Genomic DNA, 12,685 nt, shown 5'->3' on the forward strand with positions numbered 1-12,685 from the left:
AATATCATTAAGACGTAGCAAGATATATATGTAATTACATAAGCAGGGGCATATCAAAGAAAGCATGATACGAAAAAAAAAAAAGAAAAAAAGAAAAAAAAAGAAAAGAAAAGAAAGCCAAGGAATTCATTCGTCGACATGAGATAAAGAATTATGATATGTCTAAGATAATGGATTATAACTTACCACCGCATGACCGGCATCCATTACCAATATACGATCGCTATCCATGACGGTATGAAGACGATGTGCAATAGTAAGTACCGTACAATTCTCAAACTTTTGACGTATAGTCTTTTGTATAAGTTCATCCGTACGTGGATCGACATTGGCCGTGGCTTCATCCAAGATAAGAATTGGATTATTTCGTACGATCGCTCGTGCCAAACATACCAATTGTCGTTGGCCAACGCTCAAATTAGATCCACCTTCGTTAATGTGTGCCTCCAATCCCATTTCTTTAAGTTCAACTTCTTCCAATGCTTGCCACAATAAATTGTCTTGATAATTATCAAACGGATCAAGATTTCTTCTTAATGTGCCAGAAAATAAAAATGGCTCTTGCGGTATTATACTCATTATCGAACGTAAATCGTGTAGGCCAATTGTACTTGTATCAATACCATCGATCAATATTGGTCCATCGATTTCAGCGAAACGGAACAATGCAGAAATCAATGAGGATTTACCTGCTCCTGTTCTACCAACGATCCCTACCTTTTCCTTTGGCTTTATAAAGAATGTTAAATCCATTAATACTGGTGATTCTAATAATGAATAACGCATCGATACACCTTTGAACTCGATCTTTCCCTGTTGAGGCCAATTTTCTGGTGGTTTCTTGTCGGGTGTACTTTCCAACGGTGGTTCGCTCTCGATTTTACTGAAAAAAATTAATTCTCCCTTTCAATTTCATATATAATAATACAAAGATATTATATTATCCTTTTTACAAACGAGTAAGATCAAATATATTCGATAGTGATTTATAAATTCATTATTTATAGATTTATTTTTTACGGCATTTTTAAATATTATCTTAAAAATACGAACTTCTCAACAACTTTTTACAATATCGCAATTAGCTTTTAAAAATGATAAATCTTTCGCTACTTACAAACCAATAATGTTCAATATTTCAATAGAAAATATTTGAGGAAGGGGAGTGATCGAAAAAAAAAAAAAGAAAAAAAAAAGAAAAAGAAAAAAGAAACATTAATTTTCATGTTAAATTTTTTTGAATAAAACTCGATATCGTTCATTCGACGATACTCAAAGTAATAAAACTTTCATAATTAATATCTAAACATTTAAATTCTGTTAGAAAAAAATATTTTAATAATTAACGTAAACTACACTTATGGGAAAATATTTAGAGATTTAGGACATACCTGTACTCGAGTATACGTTCGACCGATGTCATTTGATTTTCCAATTCTGTACTCTGTCGCATACCCCATTGGAACATCCCGGTCAAACCAATACTTTGAGTAATCGCCAGACCAACGTCACCACCTTTCATCGATCCAGCAGCATCATCATACATAATGAGAAAGCTCAGAGTAACCAAAGCTATGTACACCAGGCAGAAGACATCTAACCAAAATCCAAAGGCACGAGAGGAGGCAATGAATATAAACCAAGCCGAGGAATGCAAATCCTGATGATTGTCGAATTCCTTAATAAGGATTTCACCGGCTTCGAAGGATCGTATCGTTGGTAAACCCTGTAGCGTTGCGTTCAGGTGTCCAAACACCGGTGAACGGGCTGATGACCATTTATGATTATACTCATTTGTTCTCTCCAATTAATTTATTAACGAATTTATCTTATTAAAATATATTAAAAATATCTATATTTGAGAAGACGACATGATCGAATATCATGCATTTTTTGAAATCGAAAATATGAGAATACTGATTTTTTCTTTTTCTTTCTTTTTTTTATCATAGTAGTTTTTTATCGTAGTTAATTATTTTATTTGAGGTACTCACTGATTCCTTCGAGACGTTTAACGCTCCGACTTGTCGCAATATAGAAAACTCGTAGATAATAAAATATCAATCCAATTAAAACAGTCGGTATCATTAACCATGGATTAGCAATGGCAACGACTGTTATAATTCCGAGCAATGCTAAGCCAATTTGTATGCAATCGATCAATGCTATTGGTAAAAGTTCATCTACGGCTCCCATATCCTTTGAAAATCGATTGAGAACTCGACCAGAGTTATTAGTATTGAAGAATAACATTTTTGCATTACTGATACAACGAAACATTTTATCGTGTAACGTAGTTGACGCTCGCATACACATATTGAAAAATGATAACGAACGTACGAGAGTTATTCCTATGGTAAATACAGTAAAAGCACTGTATATATAAATACAAGTTTCTCGTTCAATCGGTCCTTTCCAGTCCAAATGTGTAGCACCGTCTTTCGTTACATCAATCTATTGATAAGATTACAACGTTAAGATTAGGTACGATATGATTTTTTTTAAATATAAAAAAAAAAAAAAAAAAAAAGAAAAAAGAGAAAAAAATATGTTTGTACTTACCGACGTCTCTTCCATATTGACCCATTTAGATATAAAGAAATCACCTCCGCTTGCTGCCGATTGTGCCATTACACAAAATCCAAATACTAATGCAACTATACACCAATTACCACCGGCTAAGAAATAGCCAGCGTAAACTTTTCCAGAAACACTACCTTTAGTTCGCATTTCGGCTACCTGAAAATAAATAAATGAGAAAAAAAAAAAAAAAAAAAAGTAATGTAAAATAATAATAATAAAAATAATAAATAAATGAGTTACCGTGAAATTAAATATATTATTATTACCTCTTCTGGTTCTGGTTGCTTGCTGGTGTCATTCGTCTTGCAAGAACTCAACGAAGTGATACTTGGATTACGAGAATTGCTTCTACTTGCGGGCGTAGATGATGATTGTTCCTCGTTGTTCGTTGGAGTTTCCAACAAATGTCCAAAATCGACTCCTTTTGAGCCCAACTCGTCGTACGTCCTTATTAAAGGGACATTTACGTTATATTGATATTTTGCAAAAAAAAGAAAAAAATATCTTTAAATGAACTTACCCCTCCGCCTGAATCACGCCATCCTTCAATACAATAATTCTACTGACATTGTGCAAATATTGTAATTGATGAGTAACAAGTACTCTGGTTTTTCCTTTTAAATATTTAACAACGCACTCCTCGAACATATGTTTACCAACGTGAGCATCTACGGCGCTTAATGGATCATCCAGCAAGTAAATATCCGATTCTGCATAAACCGCTCTTGCTAAATTTATCCTATTTTTTGTTTGTTTTTTGGTTTTTTGATTTATTGTAACATTTATAATATATTTTTAAAATAATTATTTAATCCCAATTAAAATATACTGACCTAGCACGTTGACCGCCGGACAAACTTATACCTCGTTCTCCTACTATTGTCTTATCGCCATAAGGTAACAATGTAAAGTCCCTTTTTAATTGACATACTTTAATAACATTATTGTATCGAACTTGATCCATCGCTTGACCAAATAAAATATTTTGTCTAACCGAACCAGCAAATAACCATGGTTCTTGACTAGCGTAAGAGATACTTCCATTAACCTGTAAATGAAAAATAATTGAACAATTTAATTTTAATTGTTTTAATCACATTTAAATCAATAGTCATATGATAATAATATTATTATAAATAAATTAACATACTTGTAAATTACCGGAGCATACTTTCAATTCCTTTAAGATAACATTTAACAAACTGCTTTTTCCTGAACCAACTTGTCCAACTATCGCTATAAGTTCACCTGGACGAACACGTATATTAATATCCTGCAATGTATATTCGTTTTCAGATGAAAACCATTTAGCAGAAACACGTTCTAATTTTATAAAATCCTCGTTATCTAATTTCGGTTGTTCGGTAGAACTGTTCCTCCTATTTATTACATCATCATTTACTTCATTGTTTAAATTAGTTTTGTTTTTATTCTTTTGGTTTACAATATGTTTATTCTTATCTACTTTTTTTTTCGATGTCACTTCCTCATACATCATAAATTTCTGTAATCTTCTTATAGAAACCATAGCTTCTGCTACTTGGGTAATACCTAATACATAAATATATAAATAATTTCATTATTTATTTGTCAACAGCTAAGAATAGTTTTAATCTTACCTTGTGGGAAAAAAACTGTCATAGTTTGTCGTAAAATATTATAATATGCTGTCAATATAAAAACTTTTTCAGCTGTTATCTTTCCATCTAATAAGACGTAGGCCAATATAGTGATAAACAAACACATTCTTGTAGTGAAAATAATGAATGACATTGTAACACCTCGGATGTATGACGTTGAACGGATAACATTGATTTCTTTCCTATTAATCAAGAAATATTTCTAATGTAGTTAAAAGGTTTAAATATATAACATTTATAAAATTAATAATAATATTATTTTGTTTTACTTTCTAGCTTTCTCTATTAAATCACTGAATGGTTTTTCCCATGTATACATTTTGATCGCTTGAATTCCAGTTATAATCTCGTTTGTTAATCTAACTCTTTCATCTGTTCTTATAGCTGTTCTCAATCTTAATTCCGATGACTTCTTACCCAAATATCCTAAATGAAAGGATTCAAATAAATTATTTATATATATATATATATATATATATATATATATATATAGATATATATATGTATATATATCTATATGACTATTATTAGTTAAACCAAAATAAAATATGCTTTTACCTTGAAGTGGTATAAACATTAACAATGTTGCGACACCAATAATAGCAGCTATTTGTACTTCAGCGAACATGAAGTAGGTAATAATTATAGTTTCAAGTGGCGCAATCCATAAGTAGTGTAAAAATATGATAGCGACATCAAATCTATTTACATCATTTGATAAAAGATTAACGGCTTGTCCAATCGTTGTGTTTCCTAATGCAGTTCTTGATAATCTTAATGCTTTTCTATATATTAAGGAACAGCAAGCTACTCTCATTTTCATACCCATATGAAGAATAGCCATCATGTATGGGTGTACAACAAATATATTAATAGCAGAACACAATATTATTCCAAGAGCATATAAATATGCTTCATTTTTTGATACTTCTGTAGTATTATAATATCGCAGTAAATAGCCAAGGAATAATGGTTGTAGTACCCTATATAATAAAAGAAGAAAACATTTATATTACAATATTTATTAATTATAGATATTTTTTGTTAACATGCTTAAAGCGATAATAATTAAAATAACATTCTATTATTATATTAATAAAACAGTATTAAATGTCGCTTTAATTGTCTACGTAAATTTAAACATAATATATTCTCATCTATAAATCTTGAAAATGTTTTAAATCAATGACAATGTAAATAAACAAATAAGAATGAATAATAGAAATGAAAGAGTATTTATTATGCAAATCAAAAGTTCTAAATTAAATAAACATGCAAAAAAAAAAAAAGAACAAATGAAATTTCAACCAAATATAAAGATAGAGTAATAAGAAGTAATTTAGATGGTTAATAAGGAAAAAAATGTAAAAAGGGGATTTAATGATCTTTCAAAATTCTTATTTTTGCGAACTTGCATATCAGAATTATTTTGCTTCTTATACAGTGGATCATCATTTACTGAAACATAGGTATGTTCTCGTGGTGTATAGTAACGGATTAATAGACCAAGAAAGAATGGTTGAAATAATCTGCATATATAATAATAATAATAATAATAATAATAATAAACTTAATAGAAATATTTGCTAATTAATTGATTATATAAGTACTTTATCTGAACGAAAGAAATAAAAAAATTGTAGTTATTGTACGATAATATATAACGTGTAATTACCTGAGTACTATTTCCATTATGACCAATATTATTCCATAGAACATTATGCGTGCACCAAAACATTTGATTAAAACTTTCAATAAACTTGGTTCTTTCAAATTACTTTCATCGTCAATCTTTCCACCATTTTTAGCAGCCTTATTTTTTTTTTCGTTTATCCTCTGACATTCTGCTTCCCACAAAGCAGTTAGCTTTTCTCCAAGTATACTACTTGTATGCTCCTTAAGGGGTTTATAGAGATCAGATACTTCAAGATCTCTGTGATATCCTATCCAGAAAGTGCGTAAAATCCACCTGTTATGAAAATATAAAAATATAATATGAATATATATATATATATATATATATATTCTTCTTAATTAATTGTAGAATAACATGATAAACATTAAAAATAGGCATAGAAATAGAGAAGATAAATTTTGTTCTCTTTTTTTTTTCCCCCAAAATGAATCAAAGATTTTTCTTAATTAATTGTATAATAACATGATAGACATTACAGATAGATATAGAAATAGAGAAGATAAATTTTGTTCTCTTTTTTTTTTCCCCCAAAATGAATCAAAGATTTTTCTTAATTAATTGTATAATAACATGATAGACATTACAGATAGATATAGAAATAGAGAAGATAAATTTTGTTCTCTTTTTTTTTTGTTTTTTTTTTTTTCCCCCAAAATGAATCAAAAATTATAATAATTATATTCATCGTTAATATGACACAAAAACAAAAATAAATATTGCAAAATATATTCTACGATTATCAACAAGAGAAAAAAAAAGAAATAATGATAAATTAAATTAATGGTAACATTTTATTCAATAGTCATTACTGATATAATGATAGGAATCTAATAATCGTTCGCAAGCATAAACGAATGAATGATTATACCCTTTCAGTTTATAAAAGATATGTTTGTATCAGATACGCAGATAAATTCTCCTTATTAAGATATTTATCCTTATTCAACCTTGCAATCGTTTAGTTTAAGCAATATACACCAATATAGTATTTATCAGCGATTGTCATGACAATAAGATACTTTAAAATGAGATGATAAGTATATATATATATATATATATATATATATATATATGCATATACATGTATATATGCGTATATCTATAATAAATAACTCTTATCATATCGAAACAAGTATTTTCAATTGCTTTAAGTATTACTTACGTGAAAGTTAATGCGCTAAGAGGATTGGCTTCCTCGCGAGGATTTTTTTTCTTCTCAAATTTCTGTTTTCCATCCATGACAATAATATATTGTATTACGATCGTTTACTCGCCTTTTCTGAAAACAAAGAGAGGAAGTTGTGAAAAAAAAAAAAAAAAAAAAAAAAAAAAAAAAAGAAAAAGAAAAGAAAAGAAACATTACAATTGTAATCGTACATATGCACGAGTAAGGAATAATTGAAGTAATAAAAATTGAAACTAAAAAATAATACAAAGTATATATATATATATTTTTTTTTTATATACATACGTATATATAAAAAAAAAAAAAAAAAAAAAAAAAACATAACTTCGTATAAAAAAGGGATATTGCATTTTTCCAATTAATCTTATTTGAAGTTGGGGTGAAGTAAGGGAAGGTGGAGACGATAAATATAACACAGAAAAAAAGAAGAAAGAAGAAAAAGAAAAAGAAAAATAAATAAATACATTTTACAAATTGCAATAATAATCTACACTCGATATTACGGTATAATATTACAATGATCTTTTCTTTTTCTGATTTTTTTCATTTCTTAATTTTTTTCTTTCCTTATTTTATAAAAGGGTTGGAATATGATAATAATCGTATCTTATCTTCTCTTTCCAATATATACCCACATTGCTTTGCCCGTTATCTCAGCAGCTTTACAAATATTATATCTTTTTTAATAGTATAAGTATATCGACTTTAGTTAAGCGTTAATCGTTACTCAGCAATTTTTTCTTCTCGCTATTACTCTCCCTAGAATATCGTACGTTTATACGTCTATACGTATACAAACATAAATACATTGTATATAATTATTCATCGTATATTTCATATGTGCAAAAGAATTGTTTCATCGTTATCGACAATTTTATTCTATATTACAATTTTTTTTTATCAAATAGACATTATTAATTTAACTATACAATAAAATTTAATTATAGATTTTGTTCCTTGGTAATTTTGATTTTTTTTTTTTTTTTCATTGACATTTTATATAATATCGGTACAAATCAATACACGTATATAGATAATATATAAGAATACATTTATTTAATTATTTCTATTCGTACACATACACACGTACACACGTATAATAATAGTTGATAATAATCAAATGACTATATATACTTATACTTATTGTTACTGTTTCGGTAATAATCCAAATGGTGAGAATGTCATTGATATAGAAAAAAAAAAAAAAAAAAAAAAAAGAAAAAAAGAAAAAAAAAGAAAAAAAAAAAGAATAACAAAGTATTACACAACATTACAGCATAAAAACAAAGATTACGTACACACACACACACACACACGTGTATCTTGAATGAACAACATCTGATTGACAATTAAAAGAAATATTATGCCAAAAGATAATAAGAAGTTTAATATCATCAATAATCTCATATAGAAAATAAATAATCCGGAACTGATATCGTAAAGAAATTCTTTCGCATTATCTTAAAAATAACATGAGAATTTATAAATAAATTTCTTCGAAATCAAATGATGTATAGTTCATAGAAAAAAGAAATACAAGTATTTCTTTTATTATGTGACTTTTTTTTTCATTTCTTAATGGAATAATCAACAAATTACGATATATACTAATCGTATATAATAATAATCGTTAAAAGAGACTTAATTGATTCTTTCTTTTTTCTTTTTTTTTTTTTTCCTTTCTTCGTAAATATGCAAAATTTTTATATCACCATTGCAATTTATTAGAATAATAATTACGTAGATATCGTATTTTAAAAGGAAATTCATCCTTCAAATTTTTTTCACGTTGTTAATAATGTCACTCACGAACAATCTAATAATTAGGATATTGCTTAAACGGCAAAAAAAAAAAAAAAAAAAGGAGAAAAATAGATAGATAGAGATAGAGAAAGAAAGAGATAGAGAAAGAGAAAGAGAAAGAGAGAGAGAGAGAGAGAGAGAGAGAGACTTTAAAGGAAAAAAAAAAACAAATATTTGAACGTCGACTTTGCTTGTAAACTTTATCCTTAAGTTCGCACGATTAAATTTATTGATACTGATAAGAAAAATAAGTAAAAAAAAAAAAAAAAAAAAAAAAAAACTGTCGTTTAAAACAATAATTTATGATGATACTTAATCCTGAAATAAAAAAGATTATTACGTGGATGATAAAACGTTTATAACAAATGACTATTTTCATCTTTCAAGGCCATTCCCTTACGTGAACCTACAAATCAACAGGTTTGATTTGTATGTTCTTTTTTTTTTCTTTTTCTTTTTCTTTTTCTTTTTCTTTTTCTTTTTCTTTTTCTTTTTCTTTTTCTTTTTCTTTTTCTTTTCACCCTCACGGAGTCTTTTTTTTCTTTTTTTTTTTTTCTTTTTTTTTTCTTTTTTTTTTTTTTTTCTTTTTTCTTTATCGTACAATACTTGTATGTCTCGTCTATCGCGAATTGTACGATAATATCGTGCTTATGTGTACGATATATCGTGTGTGTGTGTGTGTGTATATGTGCGCAAGTGTGTGATGCGGTTTTGTTGAATCGTATAAAATCTAATAACTGAATCACAGATTAAAGCTCAACAATCATTCAAATCTATATACGCTTTATCTAAATATTCAATAATATATATATATATCTGATATATATATATATAAATATACGTCATGTATATGATAATAGATATAAATATATGTCACGTATATTGCTACTTGATAATACAAATTTTACATATTATTTTCTATATCTCTTTCTTTAATACGCATAATTAGTTATCATTGTAGTAACTATTATCTTAAAAACGTACACATACGTTCGTAAATTCCTGAAACGAAACTAATAGTATCTTCCTCTAAACAATGGTAAAGAAGAAGAGGAAGAAGTAGAAGAAAAAAAAAAAAAAAAAACGTGTTTATAAGGAAAAATCATCCAAGGATAGAAGTAAATTAGTTTAGAGAGAATAATAATAATAATAATAATAAGGATATTAGTAATAATAATAAGAATAAGAAGAAGAAACAGAAGAAGAAGAAGAAGAAGAAGAAGAAGAATAAAGAGATAATAAAAAATATATCATTTCTTTGGCAAACATAATAATTCCGATTATTACTTTAATGTATGCAACAGTTGATAAATTTTGCGAAAGAAACAGTTGTAATTATTTGTCTACTGTCGATCGATTATAACTGTCGATCGATATCATAAAGTAAAGCGAACATAAATGTAGTAATAATAATAATAATAATAATAATAATAATAATAATAATAATAATAATAATAATAATAATAATAATAAAAAAAAGAAGACAAAGAAGAAGACGAAGAAGAAGAAAGAAAAGATGACGATGATGATATAGATATAATAACAATAATAATAATAATAATATATATATATATATATATATATATATAATTAAAAATTCGAATGGTGATCGATTTTCCTCAAATTTGAGCTTATCATGCTCATCCTACTTTCTTAAATCGCTCAAGGTTACGAAAACGGCTATGCAATATCGAATCATACGGAGAATGAAAATAAATTTAAGTAGAATTCACACATACAATTCTCTTATTTAATTCGAAATATATATATATATATATATATATATATATATATATATATATATAAATGTGCGTATATACGTGTGTGTGCGCGCGCGCATATATATATATATATATATATATATATATATATATATAATATGCATATTATAACGTAATATGTTGCAATTATAATAGACATGAATTTTTACTTACTTCGTAAAAATAAAGATGAAAAGTAAAAAAAACTTGCTTAAGCTTTATGCGTCAGGATCCCATACTATTCGATTGGTCTAATAATCCCTTTAACGGTCGAACTAAACGCCTAACCGTGCAGAAAGCATTTGCTACACTGCAATAAAAAACGCATGTATCATTGGTTAACCCCGAATCATAAACACGTGACCATGAACAACCTACTGAAATTGAATGAATTCTACTTTTATATAAGAGATCGCTGTCTTCTTTAACGACTGTAGCGCCGTTAACTGAAAATAGTTTCATCCGAAGATAAATTTCAAACTTTATTATATAGAGTATATTAGATTTCAAAAATTGACGAAACTTAACATAATTCAAGTGAATTATTTGTATGTGAAAAAAAGAAAAGGGGAAAAAAAGAAAAAGAAAAAAAAAAGAAAAAGAAAAAAAAATTGAGTTCAAACATTTAACCTCTCCCTCCCACCACCACCACCACCGCCACCACCAGCACCATAAGATTATTTTATATTTTTCACGTGAGAATGTGAATTTTTTCGTTAAAGGTCAATTGAACGTTGTAAAAAAATTATACATCGAATTTTTTCTTTTACGAATTATCATATAATAAATGTATATATGATTTTATTATTAACGAATATCGATTATTCTAATCTTTCAAAGGTATAATTTTAAAAAAAGAATTTTTTTATTATTATATATTATCCTACGAACGGGATATAAATTTTATTTAACGTTCTTTTATATCGTTCGATTCAAAAGGAAATATTTTAATGTATTCAATTTTAAATAATAGTGATAATAATAAAGGTATATAAAATACATGATGAAAAAGTAATATGTTGATAATAATGTTAATAATGTAACGATATATATCATAGTTTTCAAATTTTACATTTCAATATTACCTAACTCGATGATTGGTTATTGAGAAAATTTAGAGAATTTTTCTTTAACATCGTATGAATTTAAACGTTTGGTAACACTGTTTTACTTGGTTGGTTACGTATTCACTCTTCTTCCTTCTAGCCTCTTTGTGAACGAAGTCAATCGTTTGTGAGCATTTTTATAAATACATAAAATCATATTTTACAGAGATAAAAAGCGTTTGAAATTATCTTTTTTTTCTTCTTCTTTTTTTCATTTTCATTGCAGTTACATAAAATGGAGGACGACGGTGGTAACGTGGTTGATCTTTATATTCCCAGAAAGTGGTAAGAATCGCACGTGGATTTTCAAGAGTGTACCATGCGTTTTAAACATAAATGATCTTTTTATAAATTATTACAACATAAATAAAAAACAATCTACATATATATATATATATATACTTACTATTATACATGTGTACAACTATATGAATATTTATTGATAATATGAGATCAGTCGTATAACTTTGTATATTTATTAATTACATATAATATTCATTTTATTACATATAATATATGAATATATATTTTTGTTTTAGCTCATCGAGTAATCGTATTATTCACGCAAAGGATCATGCGTCTATACAATTGACTTTGGCAGAAGTAGATCCAGAAACTGGACGTATGACAGATTCTACCAAAATGTATGCGATATGCGGAGCAATCCGTCGTATGGTATGTATTACATTATAATATATAACAAATAGATTAAATAAATATACTATTGTATATAAATTATATATATATATATATATATATATATATATATCATATTGATATTTGATTTTATTACAGGGTGAATCGGATGATTGTTTAGTTCGCCTTGCAAAAGACGATGGAATATTACCTAAAAACTTTTAATATATTATAATATAATTTCTTTTTAATAAAAATTATATTAATAAAACTTT

General features: G+C 27.0%; 2 protein-coding genes across 5 annotated transcripts in view; one reads left to right on the plus strand and one right to left on the minus strand.

Moving 5' to 3' along the window:
* Window positions 1–11,041, minus strand: part of LOC124951495 (probable multidrug resistance-associated protein lethal(2)03659) — a 13,440-nt gene extending 2,399 nt beyond the window's left edge. Inside the window, exons 1-15 of one of the 3 annotated variants that reach the window (XM_047499970.1) lie at window positions 10,843–11,041; window positions 7,082–7,198; window positions 5,899–6,192; window positions 5,639–5,752; window positions 4,782–5,206; window positions 4,493–4,649; window positions 4,203–4,405; window positions 3,734–4,134; window positions 3,417–3,631; window positions 3,104–3,322; window positions 2,850–3,030; window positions 2,563–2,739; window positions 1,995–2,454; window positions 1,392–1,767; window positions 187–883 (exon numbers count right to left, since the gene is read on the minus strand). In XM_047499970.1, coding sequence (XP_047355926.1) covers window positions 187–883; window positions 1,392–1,767; window positions 1,995–2,454; window positions 2,563–2,739; window positions 2,850–3,030; window positions 3,104–3,322; window positions 3,417–3,631; window positions 3,734–4,134; window positions 4,203–4,405; window positions 4,493–4,649; window positions 4,782–5,206; window positions 5,639–5,752; window positions 5,899–6,192; window positions 7,082–7,158 — 3,996 coding nt within the window. In that variant the 5' untranslated portion in view covers window positions 7,159–7,198; window positions 10,843–11,041. Of the gene's footprint in view, window positions 1–186; window positions 884–1,391; window positions 1,768–1,994; window positions 2,455–2,562; window positions 2,740–2,849; window positions 3,031–3,103; window positions 3,323–3,416; window positions 3,632–3,733; window positions 4,135–4,202; window positions 4,406–4,492; window positions 4,650–4,781; window positions 5,207–5,634; window positions 5,753–5,898; window positions 6,193–7,081; window positions 7,199–10,842 lie in introns of those variants that run through there. The other 2 variants (XM_047499971.1, XM_047499972.1) reach the window with 2 other exon arrangements.
* Window positions 11,042–11,804: 763 nt separating this feature from the next.
* On the plus strand, window positions 11,805–12,685 carry LOC124951455 (40S ribosomal protein S21). 2 transcript variants are annotated; one of them, XM_047499853.1, is made up of 4 exons: window positions 11,805–11,901; window positions 12,001–12,059; window positions 12,314–12,449; window positions 12,570–12,685. In XM_047499853.1, the coding sequence occupies exons 2-4, from the start codon at window positions 12,010–12,012 to the stop codon at window positions 12,633–12,635; spliced, it is 252 nt and encodes an 83-aa protein (XP_047355809.1). In that variant the 5' UTR covers window positions 11,805–11,901; window positions 12,001–12,009; the 3' UTR covers window positions 12,636–12,685. The 2 variants fall into 2 exon arrangements, with proteins under 2 accessions (XP_047355809.1, XP_047355810.1); XM_047499854.1 differs by having other exon boundaries at window positions 11,849–11,901; window positions 11,990–12,059.

Source organism: Vespa velutina, chromosome 9, assembly GCF_912470025.1.
Source record: "Vespa velutina chromosome 9, iVesVel2.1, whole genome shotgun sequence".
Taxonomy (NCBI): Eukaryota; Metazoa; Arthropoda; class Insecta; order Hymenoptera; family Vespidae; genus Vespa; species Vespa velutina.

Excerpts from the sequence above, each read along its gene's own strand:
- LOC124951455 (XM_047499853.1), top strand. The coding sequence starts at position 12,010 with ATGGAGGACGACGGTGGTAACGTGGTTGATCTTTATATTCCCAGAAAG. Across the intron at positions 12,060-12,313 it reads CTTTATATTCCCAGAAAGTG|CTCATCGAGTAATCGTATTA; the intron begins GTAAGAATCGCA and ends TTTTTGTTTTAG. Across the intron at positions 12,450-12,569 it reads GCGGAGCAATCCGTCGTATG|GGTGAATCGGATGATTGTTT; the intron begins GTATGTATTACA and ends ATTTTATTACAG.